The sequence below is a fragment of the Elephas maximus genome, chromosome 9, assembly GCF_024166365.1.
Source record: "Elephas maximus indicus isolate mEleMax1 chromosome 9, mEleMax1 primary haplotype, whole genome shotgun sequence".
Taxonomy (NCBI): Eukaryota; Metazoa; Chordata; class Mammalia; order Proboscidea; family Elephantidae; genus Elephas; species Elephas maximus.
This window is the reverse complement of record NC_064827.1, coordinates 62,068,420-62,091,652: the sequence shown is the minus strand read 5'-3', so window position 1 is coordinate 62,091,652 and position 23,233 is coordinate 62,068,420. Positions and strand designations below refer to the sequence as shown.

The 23,233-nt window shown below is 42.1% G+C and overlaps 1 protein-coding gene across 4 annotated transcripts in view; it reads right to left on the bottom strand.

Moving 5' to 3' along the window:
• SNX30 (sorting nexin family member 30) overlaps positions 1–23,233 on the bottom strand; it is a 142,433-nt gene that overhangs the window by 13,805 nt on the left and 105,395 nt on the right. For 3 of the 4 annotated variants that reach the window (XM_049895648.1, XM_049895650.1, XM_049895651.1), the window contains 2 exons: positions 22,804–23,003; positions 11,563–11,649 (listed from right to left, as the gene is read on the bottom strand). In XM_049895648.1, the coding sequence (XP_049751605.1) occupies positions 11,563–11,649; positions 22,804–23,003 (287 nt within the window). Of the gene's footprint in view, positions 1–6,635; positions 11,481–11,562; positions 11,650–22,803; positions 23,004–23,233 lie in introns of those variants that run through there. The other variant, XM_049895649.1, reaches the window with a different exon arrangement.

Below are 23,233 nucleotides of genomic sequence, written 5' to 3'. Positions count from 1 at the left end.
GGCTTAGACAAAGATATGGGGAGGTGTTTAAAAAGAAGAGAGTAGGGATTGGGGTAAGTCACTAGAAGTGACCAGCTTGTTAAATTGCCCAATTTTACAAAGTAGAAGACTGCTGGGAACAGATACTCAAGCCCAAGTTCCTTTCTCTTTGGTTTCCTTTTGGATAGGGTCTTTGTGACAATCAATTCACTGACCAGTAACACCCAGAATTCCTTCTTATCTAAATGTTTTGCTTTATGTGACTGAGTTATTGTTAGACGTAACTGTTATCTTGTAGTCTGAAGGATGCTGAGCTGGCAATATCCAATATTTACGGTTGAGCGTTGCTTATCCCTAGACACCAGGATGAAAAAAGTCACCATATAATACTTTAAAACAAACAAACAAAAAAACTTCTACATGGAGGACAAAACTACATCTTTCCCATTGGTTCCCCATCTCCAATGAGAATTTCCATTACAGGATATGGGCTATTAGAATGATGGGAGAAGGGTAATGTGGGATGTGATCATGCATTTTGGTGTGTTGGAGTTGGCAGTAGCCTAAATTCACTTAAAAATATATTATTGAGCCTTACCATGTGCCAGGTATTTCTAGGCCCTGGAATATAAATTTCTACCTACGATGCCTTCTTGGAGCTAGACTGGACATGTGACATTACCTGCTCCCATGATAATAGTATGAATTAATAAAATTCCCAGTGACTACACAAGGCAAGATATGATCTCAAAACATGGGGGAGGGAGGGTCATGGCTCCTGTGGGACAAATTCCAGGACCAATGACGGAAGCTCTTCAAGATGGTAGTCCTTTTGGCCAAATGCCGTGAGCAGATGGTGTGGAGCTTCCTAACTGGTAATATGTAAATGCAAGTGATATTGATTCCCCCAGTCTCTGGAAAGCTGGAGCCCCACAGCTGGTCATCTCCAGCTTCCAGTAACCTCGTCTCTCATTTGTCTCAGTGTTCCATACAAATATTTTCATTTTCTATGTGATCCACGAGGCAAAAAATTTGAGAAAACACTGTAACAGGATAAAGACTGAGAGAAAGCCACTGAACTTAGCAAATAGAAAGTCACTGGTGCCCTGAAAAAACCAAATGTTGGAGAGTGCCAGGTGAGGAGGGAGAATTAAGTGTGCAAGATGAGTTAAGAACAGATACACTGAGCATGGTGGCGCCTTGAGTACGGCTGCATTATGACAGGGGGGAGACAAGGGATACAGGCTAAAGACCCAAGAGAAGGTCTGTATTTGCTTGCCTAGGCTCTCTAGACCACCACATGTCTGTCAGTTTGTCACACTGTGGTGGCGTGCATGTTGCTGTGATGCTGGAAGTTTTGCCACTGGTATATCAAATACCAGCAGGGTAACCCTTGGTGGACAGGTTTCAGCTGAGCTTCCAGACTAAGATAGACTAACAAGAAGGGCCTGGCAGTCTACTTTTGAAAACTTGACCAGTGAAACCCTCATGAATAGCAGTGAAACATTGTCTGATATAGTGCTGGAAGATGAGCCCCTCAGGATGGAAGGCACTCAAAATACAACTGGGGACGAGCTGCCTCCACAAAGTAGACTCGACCTTAATGACATGGATGGAGTCAAGCTTTTGGGACCTTTATTTGCTGATGTGGCATGACTCAAAATGAGAAGAAACAGCTGCAAACATCCATTAAAGATCAGAAAACAGAATTATGAAGTATGAATCTAGGAAAACTGGAAATAAAAAATGACATGGAATACATAAACATCGATATCCTAGGCATTAGTGAACCAAAATGGACTGGTATTGGCCATTTTGAATCAGACAATCGTATGGTCTACTATGCCAGAGATGACAAACTGAAAAGGAGAGACGTCTAGTTCATCATCAAAAAGAACATTTCCAAATCCATTCTGAAGTACAACACTGTAAGTAATAGGATAATATCCATATGCCTATAAGGAAGACCTGTTAATAGGACTATTATTCAAATTTATGCACCAACCACTAAGGCCAAAGATGAAGAAACTGAAGATTTTTACCAACCTTGCAGTCTGAAATTGACCAAACATGCAATCAGGACACATTCATAATTACTGGTGAATGGAATGTGAAAACTGGAAAAAAAGGACTGACATTTGGAAAATATGGCCTTGGTGACAGAAAGGACACCACAGATTGCATGACAGAATTTTGCAAGCCCAACAACTTCTTCATTGCAAATACCTTTTTTCAACAACATAAACGGTGCTTATATACATGGGCCTCATTGATGGAATACACAGTATTCAAATTGACTACATCTGTGGAAAGAGATGATGGAAAAGTTCAATATTACCAGTCAGAACAAGGCCAGGGGCCAACCATGGAAAAGACCATCAATTGCTCATAGGCCAGTTCAAGTTGAAGTTGAAGAAAATTAGAATGAGTCCTCAAGAGCCAAAGTATGATGTTAGGTATATCCCACTTGAATGTAGAGATCATCTCAAGAATAGATTTGATGTACCAAATACTATTGACCAAAGATCAGATGCGCTGTGGAATGACACCAGGGACATCATACGTGAAGAAAGCAAGAGGTCATTCAAAAGACAGGAAAGAAAGAGAAAACCAAAATGGATGTCAGAAGAGACTCTGAAAGTTGCTCTTGAACATAGAGCAACTAAAGCGAAAGGAAGAATTGATGAAGTAAAACAGCTGAACAGAAGATTTCAAAGGGTTGCTTGAGAAGACAAAGTATTATAATGAAATGTGCAAAGACCTGGAGACAGAAAACCAAAAGGAAGAACACACTCTGCATTTCTCAAGCTGAAAGAAGTGAAGAAAAAATCCAAGCCTCGAGTTGCAATATTAAAGGATTCTACAGAGAAAATACTAAATGATGCAGGAAGCAACAAAAGAAGATGGAAGGAATACATGGTCACTGTACCAAAAAAAAAAAAAGTTGGTTGACGTTCAGCCATTTCAGGAGGTACCATATGATCAAGAACTGATGGTACTGAAAGAAGAGGCGCAAGCTCCACTGAAGGCACTGGCAAAAAAACAAGGCTCCAGGCATCGGTGGAGTACCAACTGAGATGTTTCAACAAATGGATGTAGCACTGGAAGGGCTCACCTCTCTATGGCAAGAAATTTGGAAGACAGCTACCTGGCGAACCAACTGGCAGATATCCGTATTTGTACCCATTCCAAAGAAAGGTGATTCAACAGAATGCAGAAATTATTGAACAATGTCATTAATATTACATTAATATTAAAATTGTGCTAAAGATTATTCAAAAGCAACTGCAGCAGTACATCAACAGGGAGCTGCCAGAAATTCAAGCCAGATTCAGAAGACAACTTGGAACCAGGAATATCATTGCTAATGTCAGATGGATCATAGCTGAAAGCAGAGAATACCAGAGAGATGTTTACCTGTATTTTAATGACTATGCAAAGGCATCCAACTGTGTGAATCATAGCAAATTATGGATAACATTGCAAAAAATGGGAATTCCAGAACACTTAATTGTGCACATAAGGAATCTGTACTTAGACCAAGAGGTTGTTGTGAACAGGACAAATGGACATTGCATGGTTTAAAGTCAAGAAAGATGTGCATCAGGATTGTATCCTTTCATCATACTCATTCAGTCCATATGCTGAGCAAATAACCCGAGAATCTGGACTATATCAGAGTTGGAGGAATACTCATTAACAACCTGCGATACACAGATGACACAACCTTTCTTGCTGAAGGTGAAAAGGACTTGAAGCATTTACTGATAAAGATCAAAGACCACAGCCTTCAGTACGGATTACACCTCAACATAAAGAAAACAAAAATCCTCACAACTGGACCAATAAGCAACATCGTGATAAATGGATAAAACACTGAAGTTGTCAAGGATTTCATTTTACTTGGATCCACAATCAATGCCCATGGAAGCAGCAGTCAATAAATCAAACAACACATTGCACTGGGCAAATCTGCTGCAAAATACCTCTTTAAAGTGTTAGAAAGCAAAGATGTCACTTTAAGGAGCACAGTATGCCTGACCCAAGCCATGGTGTTTTCAATTGGCTCATATGTGTGTGAAAGCTGGACAATGAATAAGGAAGATATAAGAAGAATTGATGCCTTTGAATTATGGTGTTGGTGAAGAATATTGAATATACCACAGGCTGTCAGGAGAACAAACCAACCTGTCTTGGAAGAAGTACAGCCAGAATGTTTGTTAGAAGCAAGGATGGCAAGACTTCATCTGACATTCTTTAGAGATGTTATCAGGAGGGATCAGTCCCTGGAGAAGGACATCGTGCTAGGTAAAGTAGAGGGTCATCGGAAAAGAGGACGACCCTCAAGGAGATGGAACAACACAGTGGCTGCAACAATGGGCTCGAGCAAATCAACAATTGTGAGGTTGGTGCAGGACTGGGTTCTGTTGTACAAAGGGTCACTGTGAGTTGGAGTTGACACCTAACAACAACAATATCAAGGGGCTGTCTAGATGTCTATACATGCTTACAAACACCAGAACCCTCCCCCTCAAAGGAGCAAAGATAGCTGAGAGTCCTTGTAGTGGGGATATAGGGCATCAGCTTTGGAGACAGATACATCTGAGGTTCAATCCCAGCTCCACCATTTGTTAGCTTTGGCATGTAAGTGATACAATTTCCTCAACTGTAAAACAGGAACAACCACGCTGACAGAAAACTGTAGTAGGGAGTAAATAAGGTAAGGGAGATGACAGAGTCCTGTCCTCCTTTGGCTGAGTGTGACCTCTGCTTTATTTGTCTGGCCTTTCTAACTCAGGCTGAGATCATTGCCATTGTGGAGAGGACTGGAAAACATCTGGCATGTCACTCCTGACTTGGCAAAAGCATTTGGAAACAACAGATAATCATGCCCAGCTCTTAGATCTGAAGAAGCCTCCCGTTCACATCTGCCACTTTAGAGCCACTGCTCCTGCTCTCTGCCACGCCTTCCCCATTCCAGAATGTTAACCATTCTGGTGGTTCTAAGAGCTTTTAAAGTTCCATAGCCTCTAAAAGTTTTGTCCAAGTGGTCCGAATTTCTACTTTCCCTCACTACTTCTGTTCAATCTGAGAAGCAACAGCTCAGTACACCTGGTTTTCCTACTCTTTCCCACCTGCATACAACACACTTTCTCACCTCCACATGGACACTACCCATCTCAGTTTCTTCACCTAGCACCATACCCAGAACAAAGTCAGGGGCTGAAATAGCACCCCATGAAGAAAACTAATTATAAGATTTTTGTAAGGCATTCTCTCTTGGCATCCCTTCTGTATTCTTCTTTGACCTAGTAAGACATGACCCTATTACCATTAAAAAGAATCCAATATGGAAGAGAGTAAAATGTGAGAGTTCCAACTGCCCCCTTTTCCATAAGACCAGAAGAACTGGATGGTACCTGCCTACCATTACTGAACATTTTGATCAAAAAGTCCACTGAAGATTAGATAACTGGGATCTTCTAAAAATTAAACACTTATGGTCATCAAAAGACTTCACCAAAAGAGTAAAAAGAGAACCTATAGAATGGGAAAATTTTTTTGGCTATTACAAATCAGACAATCACTATAATACATACACACAACAGAGTATTACACAATGATAAACAACAATGATGAATCTTCAAAGCACCTCATAACATGGATGAATCTGGAGGGCATTATGCTCAGTGAAATAAGTCAGTCACAAAAGGACAAATATTGTGTGACACCACTACTGTAAAAACTCATGAAGAGGTTTACACACAAAAAGAAACAATCTTTGATGGTTACGAGGGAGGGAAGGGGGTGGGATGGAAAAACACCAAGTAGACAATAGATAAATGGTAACTGGTGAAGGGTAAGACAGTACATAATACTGGGGAAGCCAGCACAACCTGTACAAGGGAAGGTCATGGAAGCTCCACAGATACATCCGAACTTCCCAAGGGACTGAATTGCTGGGCTATGGGCTGTGGGGACCATGGTGTCAGGGAACATCTAGCTCAATTGGCATAACATAGTTGATAAAGAAAATGTTCTACATTCTACTTTAGTGAGTAGCGTCTGCGGTCTTACAAGCCTGTGAGTGGCCATCTAAGATACTCCACCGATCTCACCCCTTTAGGAGCAAGGGAGAATGAAGAAAACTAAAGATACAAGGGAAAGATTAGTCCAAAGGACTAATGGACCACATCTACCACGGCTTCCACTGGACTGAGTCCAGTACAACTAGATGGTGCCCAGCTACCACCACTGACTGCTCTGACAGGGATCACAATAGATGGCCCAGGACAGAGCTGCAGAAAAAAGTAGAACAAAATTCTAACTCACAAAAAAAGGCCAGACTTACTGGCTTGACAGAGACTGGAGAAACCCTGAGAGTATGGCCTCCAGACACCATTTTAGCTCAGTAACGAAGTCACTCCTGAGGTTTACCCTTCAGCCAAAGATTGAGCAGGCTAAAGCGGCACACCCGCCCTGGGGCAAGGACTAGAAGGCAGGAGGGGACAGGAAAGCTGGTAATAGGGAATCCAAGGTCGAGAAGGGAGAGTGTTAGCATGTTGTGGGGTTGTTAACCAATGTTATAAAACAATATATGTACTAACTGTTTAATGAGAAACTAGTTCGTTCTGTAAACCTTCACCTAAAGTACAAAAAAAAAAAAAAAAAGAATGTCCACAGGAAAATCCTGATCAAAAGGCGGAAAATGCAGAAAAGAATTTAACATTCTCATGGATTCTAGACTTCCTGGAACTATGGAGGGTGGATGAACTCCTGAAACTATTGTTCTGAGATAATCTTTGAACCTTAAACCAAAAATATTCCTTAAAGTCTTCTTAAAACTGAACAATAAGTTTGCTTAACTAGTAAAAAAGGTGCTCTTTTAAGAACTAGCTATATGGGATTAAATTGACAACAGCAACTGGAAAGATTAGATAGGGACCTTAGGGGGCAGTGGGTGTGTATGTTGAGGGAGGAATAACTCAGAAGAGGAGGGTAAGAATGGTTGCACAATTTGAGCAATGTCATGAATGTCACTGAATTGTACATGTAGATACTGTTGAATTGGTGTATATTTTGCTCTGTATATTCTCAACAACAACCACCAAATGAAATTTGGAAAAACAAAAACATGAGAATTCCCTTCCAGTTCACCATTATTGTCCACAATAGGGTGGGTATCCTTCCAATCCATTTTTAAATACAATTCCTTGGCCCCTCATCGTTTCTAGTAATTGTTTTTATATCCTCTGTATCTTCTAATGTGGGTCGACTAATAAAATTTGTGGATTTGACAGATGCTGCAGAAGGCAGCCAGCTCTTATTAAGTGCCTCCAATTTCTCTAACCTCAAAATTAAAATGAGGAATGTCAAGTCTGTACCATTTGCTTGAGAATAAACTACTTCCGGGTCTGCTGAGTCTTTTCCAATACTAAAAGCAAAGCAAAACCTTAAATTCTACGATATTAACATTTCCTCTTAGGTCTAAAGGCCTCACTATCCCCACGCCCTCAACAGATGTTGAGAAGCCACAGCCACAAAGACCTACAAAGGTTAACAGGCTAGAACTAAGAGACTCACTCCTTCAGTGGTCTATGACTACCACCCACTTTGAAATCCTCACTGAGGATTACACCCATAAGACTATTTGGTTCTTCTGGGTTATGGAGAAGTGATCAGATTTTGACACCACTCCACAGCTTCTCACAAATCAACTTTCCCTCACTCTTCAGAGCAACCTTCAAGATTTGACCTTAAAGCAAGGTAAGCCCCCAAACTCACTCAGTTGATCTGTTAACACGCACTAGCTTACAAGCCCAGATCCAGTGTCCACCACAGTGAAAACTCCACATCTTCTGGTAGGAATCTTCTCCTTCCCTGCATCAGACCTGTGAACACTCTTGCTCCTACTCTGACTTATAAATAGTAGAACTGGTTGAATGCTTATGGCCCCCAAGTTATTTAAAAAGTCCTTAGGGTAGCATCAGCCCTAACCCACTCCCTGATACTCTGGCTCGTATCTCAATAGCAGCTCTGGAGTGTAGAACCCAAAACCACATAAAACAAAGCACATCAAAACCTTAAGTTACTCATTTCCTAGATGTCTATCTACCTGCTGATGGGGTGTTGTGGGGATAGTCAGGGGAGGGTGAGAAACCAGCGGACACTCGGGGACCCCAGAAAATACTGTCTATAATACTGTCATCCAAAAAAACAACAAAGATTTTTAACAAGATTAAATGGCAACAAACCCAGAAAGCAAAGCTCTCCGTGAACACTCCTTATAGAGCTTGTATGGGAAACAGCGTCCCACCAGTGGGCGGTTGTGATGTCAGACGCTATCTGAGCACTTTCCATCTTCACAACAATCACATGTATGTGGCAACTGACGCCCACAGAGGTTAACAGGTAAACTCTGAGGGCAGAGCTGGGATTTGAACCCAGAACTATCTGACTGTAAATCCTGTGCTCTTTCTACCAAACCACAGTAGACTTGGACAGGTTATCAACTGAGCCCCTCTCTGCCCATCAAGAAAGCTGCTGCCCCTGACTCAAAATTGGTACAAATTCTGGTGACCCCACTGCTAGATTACACAGAGTGGCTCACCAGCATCATGACAGTCCCAGATTTGTTTTATTTTTAAATATCAGAATTGCCAAACAAGTAGCAAAATTAACTTTGGCATGGCCAAAAAAGAGGGAAGATGAAGACTGCCCATCCATGGTGTGCTAAGAGAATGTAGATGTATTTATGAGCTAGTAGTTATTCTCATAAAAGGAGCCTTGGGGGCACAGTGTTTAAAGTGCTTGGCTGCTCACCGAAAGGCTGGTGGTTTGAAACCACCAGCCACTCTGTGGGAGAAAGATGTGGCAGTCTGCTTCCATAAAGATTACAGCCTTGGAAGCCCTATTGGGCAGTTCTACTCTGTCCTACAGGGTCACTATGAGTCAGAATTGGCTAGATAGCAACAGGTTTGTTTTTTTTGGGTATTAATTATTCTCGTTAGATACAAAGAAACCCTTCCACTCTTCTAAGAATGCTTGTGGCCAAGAGACTATGTCATGTGGGTAAGTGGTGCTCCAGGGAGGCGCAACAGCAGGAAGATCTCAACAACCACGGGAGGAGTCACTCAGACCAGTAAAAAGGGCAGGACATGAGGCCAGGGAGCCCCAGCAGCTTGACTGGGTGGTACATGGGAGCCAAAGACAGCTACTCTCTCTGCCTTCAGGAAGCCAGCCAGCCAGGGCACAGTCAAGATTTAATTCAGCCTTATTCACAGCTCCCATGTTTGGAAAGGAATTGTTCCATATAGGGCTAAACATAACATTAAATGACAAAACCAGCCTGTATTCAGCACTAAGCAAATATGAATGTGACAACTATTTAAGTGATATCCTTAAAATATAGGATCTTTAGCTTTCAAACTAGGCCAGTGGCAGAACTTGATAGCTGTCCTTCCCTCCCTAGCCAGGAAGGGCTACATTGTCAGGAGGAAAATTTTTAAATAGATAAATACAGTACTCCATGCCATTTCTTTAAATGAGAGTGAGACATGGGCATAGCAGTCAGCACCATCCTGCAGAATATCACAGAACAGCTAGGGATTCATGAACAGGACAGGTAGCTGTGCACACAGCTGCTTTTCCATTGTGGCCTCCCTTGTGACACAGAAGATGGAAGAAGGCTGAGGAAAGAAAGGGAGGGTACCTACCTATTTGGCTAAGACCCAGTTACATATAATGGGTCAATGACAAGGGTCCCAATGCTTATCAACTGACTTTCTATTAAACGTATGCAGCCTTCATTCTCTGTGTATATCTCTACGGGTGACACATGAACCAATCCAACAAACATGTATTGTATGTCTGCTATATACAGCACACTGGATGTAGACATTTGGCATCCACAAACTATGCCATTTATTGAGTTGCTTCATGCCTTGTTTCCTCACCCGTGACAGGGAGAAAGAACAATGCCTTCCCTCTGTGCCTCAGATGACTACTGTAGTCATCATGAGAAGCAATTAATATAAAAAAGCACCATATAAAGCGAAGGTGTACCATTTTAGGGGCTCGGGTTTCAAATTCTCAAAGCTGATTCCTTTCCAGGTATGTCTCAGCACAGCAGCAGCAGCAAGAGCCAAGGCAGTGGGGGAAAAAAATACCAGTTCTGATGTCAAACTATCTCCCTGAAACTTGGGCCCCTATTATTTATCTTTTTAATAACATTCCCCTTCCCTTTAAACAAAAACAGCTTCTAACTACAAACTACAGAAGGAGCAGAGTAACAACGGTTCTAAAGTCAGACTGTGGGTTGTAGTCCTGGCTCAACCACTTGCTATTGGTGTGATCTTGGGCCTCGGTTTGCTCATCTCTCAAGTGGGAATAATAATGGTACCTAACCCACATGAAACCCTGGTAGTGTAGTGGTTAAGGGCTACAGCTGCTAACCAAAAGGTTGGCAGTTTGAATCTGTCAGGCACTCCTTGGAAACCCTATAGGGCAGTTCTGCTCTGTCCTATAAGGTCGCTATGAGTCAGAATTGACTTGACGGCAATGGTTTGTTTTTTGTAACCCACATGACGGTTGTGTGGGATGAATGAGATAATATAAATAAAGTGCCTAGCACATTGTAAGCACTTGCATATTGGCTGTTATTACTCTTGTTGTCTTTAATCCTGGTGGGGGAAGAGAAAGACTACAGAGTGACGGATACAACATATGCATTTTTACAACTGTGATCCTCTATCAGAACCCACAGCACTGGAGCTGGAAGGCATCACAGACAAGCTAGACCAGCATTCCTCAAACTCCATGGTGAAGGACTAGTTTGTGTTGGCTTTTTACCCCCAATCCGATCAGGTCGTAGCCCTACTGTGCATAACTATTATGCAGCTTGCTCTCCACGCAACTCACTAAGCCTGTTTGACAACAGTCATGTCAAGTATTATGAGTCCACTGATCCTGCAGCAATGCCCAGTTGCTACACAAGTTCCCCAAGTGCTCACTCTCAGTTTCTGTGCTTCTGCCTCATGGGCTGGTAACCGTTTGTGAAGCAGTGCATGAACCACACTTGGCAAGCACTGATCTGGACTCTTCTTCCTCTCTCCCCACGATGGCATTTTACAGAGAGAGGGAGTGCCAGTGAGTGGCAGAGTTGGCAGTCAAAAAAAAAAAAAAAAAGTCCCATGAAAGAGCAGAAAACTAAACCTCAAGACCACATTTGGAGCTCTCAGGAGTGAGACATAAAAGGAAGCAAAAATAAGAAAATGATAGCATCAACACAGCCCATCTACACTCATTACCCTAGTTGTACATATCTGTTATGTGCTGTAGAATCAATTTTGACTCATAATGACCCCATGTGACAGAGTACAACTGCCCCACAATGTTTTCTTGGCTGTCTTCTTTACGGAAGTAGATCTCCATGTCTTTCTCCCACGGATCCGCTGGGTGGTTCAAACTGCCAACCTTTCGTTTAGCAGCCAACTGCTTATCTAGGACAAGAATTTTCTTAGCATCAGTGGATTATAGCTGGCAGCCCAGATCAGGCCATCCCTCTCATGCGTCTTCCCTCACCTTGGGGTGGTCTTCCTTCCTCAGAGCCACAGCTTCCAGTTTGGCTTCGTATTCTGCTTGCACTTGATCTCTCTTCTTCAATACACTCTGTGGGAGGCAGAGAGCAGAAGCATGTAACACAGAGTCCACAGAGGGGCCTAAAACATCAGGCAATTGCTTCTATTCCCCATCCCTCCCCAAATCAACCATGGCACACCCAGGCCCAGCCATGTGCTCTCAGGGCAGTCTGGCCTTGTCACAGAAGCTTCAGCGTGACACATGACATGAACTCTGGGGGCTGCAGGGGTAAAAGAGGGAGGAGAAGAGAACCATACCTGGACACAAGAGATTTCAAGTAAGGTAACAGCCTGATGCTAAAGGAGAACAGATCCTGGGGAAGGGCCATGGGGGAAACAGCGCCCATCCATAGCCACACTGATGGAGCACTCTCACCTTCACTGTGTGCAGAGAACTCAGCTGTGCCAGACTGTGGAACTGGGCAGGATACAATGCACGACACTCTATGAACTCTCAACGGAAAAGGCTAAGTCAAGAGAGTTCTTGACTCCTGCATTCATTGAATTGATACCTGGTTGACTGATTTAATCCTTTAGCCACTTCTTTGTTGTCTCCTATGGGCCAGATGTGCAAAGAGCCAAGAGATATAGTTCCTACCTGAAGGGCTTGGTCTGGGAGAGGTCTACATGGTATAATGCTGTATGTCCTAAAAGAATTAAGTACAAGCCCAGAATTCCTAGAACCACGCTGCGAGTCTACTGGCAAATGGTAAATAGGCCTGAAGAGAACCAGCCCTGGACTAGGGTGAGGCACCCAGGGCACAAACTTTAAGGAAACACTTGCTCTCAAGCTTATGCAAATACAAGATAAGTACCTTAAATTTGCACCCTAGGCATCTGGCTTGCCTCACCTAGTCCTGGTCCTGCTGCTAAGACCCTGCCAGTTGGACAGAAAAGATGGCAGCAGACGTGCTAGACAAGCTTCTGTTTCATCACTTTTTTCCTTCTTTTAGTAGAAACACAAATGGCAAACCTAGTGCAATAAGAACTTTCTTTTCCACTAGCTCAGAAAACACAAAGTCCTGTGGAGGTTTCCAGCAGGGAGGCTTCCAGCAGAGCATGGGGTCAGGGCAAGAAGGAGCCATTCCTTGGCTAAGAGGTGGACAGCCATGTTCTGACAATGTGCTAACAGGTGACAAAAAAAAAAAAAAAAAACCAAACCCACTGCCGTCGAGTCAATTCCGACTCATAGCATTCAGAGTAGAACATGCCCTATAGGGTTTCCAAGGAGCAACTGGTGGATTCGAACTGCTTACCTTTTGGTTAGCAGCCTGAATCTTAACCACTGTGCCACCAGAGTTGCACAAATGTGACAAGCAACTGAATAACTGAGAGAGTTCTGGGGACAACTTCCTAATAGGATATGTTAATACTGGGAACCTCAAGTCTTCCCCTGAAGCAAGAATTTATTTTCAGAAGTGTTTTACCATGAAAACAGGATGAGGTAAACACTGCAGCATTATTCACAATAGCCAAAAAGTGTAAGCAACCCAAATGTCCACCAACAAATGAACGGAAAAACACAATGTGGTGCATACCACGATGGAATGTTATTCAGTTACAAGGAGAAATGAAAGTTCTGACACATGCTATGATACAGATAAACCTTGAAGACAAGCTAAGTGGAAAAAGCCAGACACAGAAGGATAAATATTATATGATTCCACTTTTTGAAATATCTAGAAGAGGGAAATGCAGAGAAACAGAAAGTAGATCAGAAGTTACCAGGGGCTAGAAGGGGGACATGGGGAATTATTGCTTAATGAGTATACAGAGTTTCTGTTTGGGGTAATGAAAATGTTTGGGAAATAAATAGTGATAACGGTTGTATAGCACTTTGATTACAGTCATTAATGCCACTTTTTGGAATGGCTAAAAGGGCACATTTTATGTTATATTTTATCACAATGCATTAAAAAATAACAGCATGAGGTAAAACATGCAACAGCTTATTTTCCATCATTTGCTGCTCACCTTTCTCCTAAGTGCTCTCAAGTTCCCTCCCCACACTCACGAATCTCTGAGTAGGACTATTTACAGTACTGTTCATTAGAACTTTATGTTACGACGGAAATGTCTATACTCTGCACTAGTATGGTAGCCGCTCGCCCTGAGGGCCTACTGGACATCTGAAATGCCGCTTCTGTGTCTGAGGAACTGGATTTAAATTCTTATTTAATTTTAATTGATTTAAATTTAATCTTAAATTGCCACACGTGGCTAGTGGCTACTTCATTAGATGGTGGTCTATAAAGTTAAAAAAAAGAAATCAGGGGTCCTTTCTGGATTTCATAAGAGCTCAGAAAACAATGTAAATCTACTGACCTGGTACCAGCAGGGGTAAAATCATCATCGCTACCCAAGAGAAATAAACACATGACACTATCCATGGAGATACAAATATGGCCCCTCAAAGAGCAATGGAACAGCTGGGAGACAGGCCAAGTGAAGTGGACTCTTGTCCTGGGCACGCCTTACTGGAAAAGCACACATACCAAGCACTTCTAGGAATGAGGATGAGTTGTTCCAGAGACACTGACACACACACATACTGTCACTGTGGCAAGAACCTCGTGACCAAAGCTAGAAAGGATCTTAAAACAATGCTTTGGAACAGAGTCAGCAAAGCATGGGGCTTCCCAGTCACTCTACTGAGGTAGCCAAAGCCCCTAGGGGAGGTGTGGGAAGAGAAGATCTAACAGCCCCACACAGCTAAACAGCCCAACGGTATCACCCACTCCCCACCTCCAGAGCAGGTGAGAGAGCCCCACACTCCCATACCCCCGACTACCAGTCAGCTGGCTATGCTACGTGTTACCCCCAACCTCACCCGGAGCAGCCAGAACTTCACCTTGTCACCTAGGCTGACTGGGGGGTTTGTGCTGACATCCCTGCATCACTGGAGTGCACAAAAGGCTCACAACAACCCTGCAGAGGTGAAAGGGTATTATCCCTATTTTAGAGGCAAGAAGACTACATACAGTGGTGGGACCTGTTTGAGGGCACATCACAGGCTAATAGTGTTGCAGGCTCTGCATTCTAGGGCAGCTGTGCTTTCACAGTCCAACTGTGATTCAACTGCTCTAAATGTTGGGAAACTCGTCTTGAATCAAGTTAAACTGTTTTAAGGCTATCATTTTTGTTGAGAGCACCTTAGTACACCCTTGATGGCAGTCTGAAAAGACTGGCCTCCCACCCAAACACCACAGGCTCTGCTGATAGAACTGGGCAGACCAGCACATAACTGTTAGGTGGGAGGCCAACAGACCCTTTGACCGAGACAGCATCTAATAAGAGGCCCATCCCTCAATGAGTGACTTTTAGACCATATTCGACATCTGAACTTTTAACAGGTCTTTACAGGGGTCTCTGGTATTAGATACCACAGATCGAACAAGTGGAGATACTTTCCTCATTTTCTTTGTGTCACCCTACAGAGCCATCCTCACATGTTTTCTGTCCTGCCCTAACTCATCGTCATTCCCCTACTCCTTCAGGTATTTACTAGTGCCTGTGCCAGGTGCTGGGGATACAGCAGACAGCAAAACCCACAAAACCTTCGTCTTCATGGACCTCAAGTTTTAAAGGGAAGATTACCTCTCTAAATGGACAGGTTATCCAATAACCAAATTATATTTGTGCTTATTTGCTAATCTGTAGTGCACAATTTCACTACTTGTGTACTACAGGTTAGTAAGTCAGCACAAGTAAACTTGTATATAACTTGCTGACTGTAAATCTGTGCATACCCTGCTTACTGGCTAATCTGCCCTTGGGGAAGCAGCCGATAAACAAACTGTATAGTGTGTTAAGTAGGGAAAAAACTAAGAAAAACACAGGAGAGGAAGAAATTAAGTGCCAAGGGTTCAGGGATGAAGAAATTGTACATAGGGTGCCCAAGGAGGGCATTACTGAGAAGGTGAGTTTTAATTAGATACATGAGATAAATTTCTCTTAGACACTATACTTTATAAATTAGATCATTTTGTCATGATTTCAAAGTGGTCCTAGTCATGTGGAATTTCACTCTTTCCTTTCAAATGAAGAGGAGACAAATAACTCCGTTTCTTCAGCAAGTAAATTAAAAGGGAAAAGAATAGATGGAGAGAGAAGCTAAGGATCTAAAAACATTTAAAAACATGTTAAGCAATGTATGCACCCAGATATGAGGGAAAAAAACTATAAAAATGGTATCTGAACCAACTGAGGAAATTTGAACACTAACTGGATATTTGAGGATAAAGAGGAACTGTTAGTTTTTTTAGGTCTGATTATAATGTGATTCTTTTTGTTTTTCAAAAGAATGCTTTGATTTTGGAGAGATGTGCCCCAATTTTTTTTTTTTATGAAATGATATGATGTTGGAATTTGCTTTAAAATAATCCAGGGGAGCAGGTTGGGAACCAGTGGGAGTAGAGATGGAAGAAGATGGGCCATGAGTCGGCAACTGGTGGAGCTGGATGTTGGGTTCATGGGGGTTTGTTATACTTTTTTACTTTACTTTTGTATATGTTTGAATTTTTCCATAATAGAAACATTAAAGAATGGAACCATAATATGTGTTAACCAAAATGCTTATAACAAACTATAATAGCCACTTGGTGTCCCTGGGTGTAACAAATGGTTAAGGCACTTGGCTGCTAACCCAGTCATCTAAGTCACTTGTTACCTGTTAATCTCCTTTCCAGTTTCAAACTGTACTGCTATCATCTCTTTTCCTATCGCTCTTTGCCCTTGTGGGCTTTAAAAAAAAATCCCTTCTGGACCACTTTTCATGAAAAAGAAGATGTTTAGATATCTATTCAGTCTGCCATCACTGGAAATCCCAGAATTTTTATATATATTTTTTCTAATTCTTTAAAACATTTGAGATCAACATGTACAGTTCATATCCTGTTTAATATTTTCACGTTGATTACAAGATATTAGCCCCCCAATAAATACTTGCTTTTGTTCAGAAAGAGGAACATTTTTCGTCACCAAGTTGTATATTAGAAATTACTGAGATGTCATATGTTTTGTCATGTACATTTCTGCCACAACAAAAGAAAAGAGGGCCATTTTCCCCATGACTCAATCTTCCAGAAAAGTTTCATTTCAGTTTTTGAAAGGCACTGGAAATGGCCAATCTAAAACATAAAAGAAGAAGAATTGACGCCTTAAATTGTGGTATTGATGAAGAATACTGAATATACCATGGACTGCTGAAAGAAGGAACAAATCTGTCTTAGAAGAAGTACAACCAGAGTGCTCCTTAGAAGCAGAGATGGCGAAACTACGTCTTACATACTTTGAACATGTTATCAGGAGGGATCAGTCCCTGGAGAAGGATATCATGCTTGGTAAAATACAGGGTCACTGAAAAAGAGGAAGACCCTCAACGAGATGGATTGACAGAGTGGCTGCAAAGGTGGGCTCAAGTGTAATGATTGTGAGCATGGTGCAGGACCAGGCAGTGTTTTGCTCTGTAGTACATAGGGTCGCAAGGGTTGGAACCAACTCAAGGGCACATAACAACAGCAAAGCATAAACTGGTCATTTCCCCACACTTTGACTCAATGGTTCCACCTTGTGGCTTCTGAGGGGAAAGTGCCAGCAGAATGAAGAAACCACCTGACTATAATCCCGTTTGAAGAGGTATCTCCAACTCCAACAACTTCCACATCGACATTTCACATTTCTAATCATGATCATCAACGACTTCTATATTATTAAATCCAATAGTCACTGTTGATCATCTCTCCTCCTTGAAACATTCCTCTAGGCTTCAGTGAGACTGTCCTCTACTTTTTCCCCTACCACACCGATCATTCCATCTCAGGCTGCTTCTCCTATTTGTTCCCCTACCTAACATTCCCCTCTAGGCTTCAGTGAGACTGTCCTCTACTTTTTCCCCACCACACCGATCATTCCATCTCAGGCTGATTTTGCTATTTGTTCCCCTACCTAACTAGGTGCTAAAAAAAAAAAATCCACTAAATATTGTCACGTCCAGGGCACAGGCGTAGGCCCCCTACTCACCTCGATCTCATCTCCCTAGATGATCTCATCTAGGTCTCATAGGTTTAAACACCACCTAAATACAAATGGGAGCCCTGGTGGCGCAGTGGTTAAGCGTTCAGCTGCTAACCAAAAGGTCGACAGCTTGAATCTACCACCCACTCCTTGGAAACCCTATGGGGTGGCTCTACTATATCCTACAGGGTTGCTATGAGTCAGAATCGACTTGACAGCAATGGTTTTAGTGTTTTTTTTGTAAATACAAATGAGTACTAAATTTCTATTCCTGCTCCGAACTAAACTCATAAAACCAACTGTCCTGACATCTCCATTTTAATGACTAATAGGCATTTTTAAATTCAGTTTGGCCAAAACAACTTGATTCCCACCCCCGCCTCCCACCACACACACACACAATCTGTTCCTCTCTAGTCTTCCGCATCCCACTATCCACCCAAGGTGCTGAAGCCTAAACCCAGGAGTCATTCTCAGTTACTCCCTTTTGCATCTTGAATGAATACAGCAACAAGTCCAGTTGTCCCTTAATCCAAAAAACATCCCAAATCCATTTACTCCTCTACCACCGTGGCCCGAGCTCCACCACTGCCCGGAAAGTGTTTCCCCAGCGTGAATTTTGCTTCCCACCGTCTCACTGACTACCTAATTGTATTAAAGTATACACTCCAGGGGAGGCAGTTTCTCCAGCTGGCTTTTACCCCACTGTATCACTAATTAGAAAATTCAGGCTTGAGAAATTAGTCTCATAGTTAAAAGGGAAAGGAATGTTCTTTTTGGTTACACAGCCTGGTCACAGGATGACTGCGATGTTTGCACCTGAACAAAGAGAACTTCCTGGTTACAGGAAGGCCATGCCAGCTGTGCCTAAACAAAGACACCTTCCTCTTACCTCCCTTCCATCCCCCCCCCACCCCCGTGTACTCCAGCATGCATTCCCCTCTGGTTTAACATATAAAAACCCCAGGTCCCTTTGTCGTTTGCATATGACACATTGGGGGCATGCATAGAGGAGGTCTCTTTCATTTCACCCTGAGACTCAGTGCTAAAGGAAGACTGGTCCGAGGTGAATCTTCCCCTATTCCTCTAAGTAACAAACCTTGTAATCATGCTACTGGGTAATATCATTACTCTGCTCAGAGCTACGCCCTGTACAAACCTACTTTCATTTCTCATCCTTGACACATCAGAACCACCATAGTTATCTGCCACTTGGTCCCCTGTGACAGTCTCCTAACTAGCCCCCCTACTACCTGTCACTCTCCACAACCTATTCTCTGCACTGTAGCACTAGCTGTTTTTTTTAAAGTAAAAATTGTATCATGTAACTCCCCTACCCAAAGCTGAATGGCTTCCCTTTTACTCCTTAGGATAAAATCTAGACTCTTAGTAACCATGGCCTTTATGATGCTACATGACCTGGCCGCTATCGATCTCTTTGACCTCACCTTGTACTGCTCACTCCCTTGCTCACTGGGCTCCACTCCCAAGAGCCTTATCTGACCTGCAAAAACACCAAGCTCATTTCTGTGTTATAACCTTTGCACTTGCTATTCTCTCTGCCAAAAACGCTATATCCCCACAGCTAACTCCTTTATGTCATTCAAATCTCCAATCAAAGCCACTTCCTCTGTGTGGTTTTCACTTAACATTCACTCTTACTTCAGTCCCTCAACCCACCTCAGTCATTCACCAAGACCTATGAGAAAGTGTGCTCCTTGACTTACATAAAAACCCATCTCTAAATAATGACAAGATACATGACATGTAGTAGTTATATATCTGTAAATATTCTAACCGCACTAAATGGTCAAATTCAATTAAATATTTGCTGACCACCTTTAATGGATAAGGCACAGTGGGAATTAAATGGTCCTGCCCTAACCTTTTAAAAGCTGCTTCTCTAATTCTTGGCCTGGTCACAAGGATGCCAGTACTCAAAAGGCACCACTAAAATTTAGTAAGGGCTCTAAGATGTTCTCTCTCAGTCCATCACTACCCTAATTACATTTTATACACATATTGTCTATACCAAAAACCAAAACCCAGTGCTGTCAAGTCGATTTCGACTCATGGCAACCCTACAGGACACAGTAGAACTGTCCCGTAGAGTTTTCAAGGAGTGCCTGGTGGATTTGAACTGCCGACCTCTTGGTTAGCAGCTATAGCACTTAACCACTACACCACCAAGGTTTCCATATGGTCTATAGGATGTGAAATTCCATATTAAGGAATCACCTACAGACATGTACATGGTGTTCAACTTGAGTACCGGACTTGAGGGAAACTCTGGTATCCCTCCCTCTCAGGAACTGTGCACTGTCTCTCCACAACACCCCTGGAATACACGTCTTCAACCATCTTTCTAGCACAAGCTGTCCTCATTGTTCACCCCTTAAAATCTCACTGCTCCATTTGATCCATGTGGTCTGATAATAATCCCACTTTTTCTATGCTTTTTTCTCTAGCTCTCAAGGGAACAGAATACACCCAGCTATGATTGTGCTTAAAGAGATACAATATGAGACTCAACCTTAAAAAGGAGGACCTCACCTTGTGCTCTTCCTTGTTAAATAGTAAGAACACAGCTGCAAGGTGACGGTAAGAATTAGGAGGTATAAACTGTGGCCATGGAACAGAGAAGAAGATTCACCAATGGTGCCTGGGTTTCTTCATCTATAAAATGAGCGAGTTAGACTAAATGATCCCAAAGACTCTTCCAAACTCAGAAGGACTCCTGATCTTAGCCCCGTTTGGAAAAGACTTTGATGAGCTTCAGCACTGTCGCCATGCAGGGCTCAAATGACCCCCAAATATTTCAGATTCCTAAGGCACAAGCCCCTGACTCTAAATAATATGGGCAAATAGTCACGGGTTCACTCAAAGCCAAGATAAATGGAGTATTTTTTTTTTTCACTCAAAGCCAAGATAAATGGAGTAGACTGACAATATGTCATTACACCAATAACTTCCCACCAAGACAAACCCAGAAAGACAGTCTCTGTTCTGAAAACTGTTTAGCAGTGGATGCAGAACACATCACAACCAGGTCTTCTGGAAAGCCCTCACCTCCATTTAGTTTGCATGCTGAATAGCAAAGTCTGTCCTATCCCAACCCATATGTATCTCAAAAAATCAAAAAGTTATTTTGGAAATGGAATTATATGAATCTCTCATGGGAATAAAATATAATTAATTCTTAAAAAGCAGCAATGTTCAAAGGTAGGGGAACCACTTAGGACACCTAACCACTTAGGATATCATAACATCCATTCATTCTGGCCTTTAATACAAACGTTATGCCTCTGGATAAGAGGTCCACAATGCTTTCTGGGAGAAAAGTGGCAGGAGCTACACAGACCCTGGCAATTCCACACATAGTCTTGCCCAAAGCACGTTGCAGACATTTTCTGGTTGGAAAGAAGGAGAGCAGGTGGTCCTGTTTTCTTTCTAACTGATCTCACCATGGGACAAAGCTTGAGTTTTAGAGTCTGCCCATCAACACTTCCTTTTTACCATACCCTTCCCCAGACAACACTGTGTGCAATCCCATCCTCCCAGCTTGGTTAACCTGATTAATATTTTTTCAGGCTCAGTAAACAAGAAACTCAATACATATACCTCACACATGGGGTGAAGAAAAAAGGCAAATAATTATTGCTTTGACACATAACTTCGATTACTCACACAAGTTTATGTCTCACTGGGTAATAACGTTTTAATAAAGATACCAGATAAATCCTTGCTAAATGACAATTTGAAATCCTGTTTCAAGTATAAGTAGATATTAAGTACTAACATGCTTACCATGTGAGAGATCAAAGTCATTTGTGCTATATTATCCCAATATCAGGTATGTAAGGAGCCCTGCTGGTACAGTGGTTATGCGGTCAGCTGCTAACAGAAAGGTTGGCAGTTTGAAACCACCAGCTACTTTGAGGCAGAAAAGACCTGGCAATCTGCTCCCATAAAGATTACAGCCTTGGAAACTCTATGGAGTAGCTCTACTCTGTCATACAGGGTAGCTAGCAATCAGAATCAACTCGACGGCACACAGCAGCTGCACCACGTATGTATCAGGTTTTATTCTGGCAAGGTTCGAGACCTGTCTCATCATTTTGATGAAGAGAATATCTATATGAGGGATAAATCCAGGAGGACCCAAGGGATTGTATAAATTTATTTTTGTTCACAAAAACAAATCCTATTAACTTCATAATTAAAGTGACCTATTCTTGTTCATTTTAAGCAATTCAGGATGTATTTCGATACTCATTTCAGTTAAAGGATTAAAAATGTAATGTGTATATCTCAATTTAAAAAATGCAGTGTGATAGAGGAGAATGCATGGCAGATTTAGAGACAGAAGCCTTGGTTTTCAGCCTCAGTTCCAATAATTACCAACAGAGCTACATCAGGCTAATGACCTCACATCTGAGCTTTATGCTTACCACTACCACCACCACCATTTCTACCTTACAGGTAAGGGAGTTCATATCACTTCCCTGACCACTGTGAGATCCAGACACAATCCTGTCTTTGAAGCAGTCTGTTAACAGCTTTATAGAGTACACAGGAAGAGTAATTTGTTCTACCAGGAACAGGTTCCATTTCCAGTGCCCATACATTAATATGTGTCAAGAGCCTTAAAATTTTCATACCAGAAAAAATAAGATGGGACAAGAGTGATGGGTACATGGTGTTCGTTATACTATTCTCTCTGCTTTTGTATATGCTTAAAATTTTCTATAATAAAGTTGGCTTCTTAAAAAAAAAAAAGTTTTCATAACTATTTGATTCATTATTTTTTACTCCCCTTCTTGAGTTGTAGTCCCTGGGTGGTACAAATGTTAATTTTAAATTCTAAGACTTCTAATTATCCAATTGTTCTTTTTCCACAGCATCCTGTTCTTATTTAATAGATTTCATATCTCCTTGAACTCTCAGAGAACATTAATAAGAATTTCTTCCAAACTATTTTTTGTTCTCATAAGTCATGTACTTCGTTTACCGTGCATTCTACTATATGTCCATGATGTCAGTCTATATGCCTAATCTTGCCCACCTAAGAGGAAGGAAACCTGTATCACATGCACACAGGCAATGATCAATTACTTTTTTATAATGGCTACTACAAAGAAAGTACCTAAGTGTGCAAGAGTAAACTTACCTTCATGGAGTCAGAGTATAAAATATATTCCCTGAGCACAGGCAGAAAGTCTTCTGTCATGTCATCAGTCAGCTCCTCCAAGGCTGTGGAGCAGTTTCCAATACAGGCCGACACACCCTCCAGGGGTTCAGCCAGCTCACTCTCTAATGTGCTCCATGTGGAATACACAGGCCCATATTCTCTCAGCTCCACGAGGTACTCTAAAGGGGGAAGAGAAACCAATACGGTCTGGCTGAGTAGCAATCGCCAGTATTATGACTCAGGTAACCACCACAGCCAAGAGCTTGCTACATTCAGATGTATTTCCTTGGCTACTCTACAGCTAACATCATAACATCCATTCACTTTGCCCCCTAACGTGAGTGTTATGCCTCTGAATAAGACGTTCACAATGCTTTCAAGGGAAAAGTGGTAGGAGCTACCTCCATCA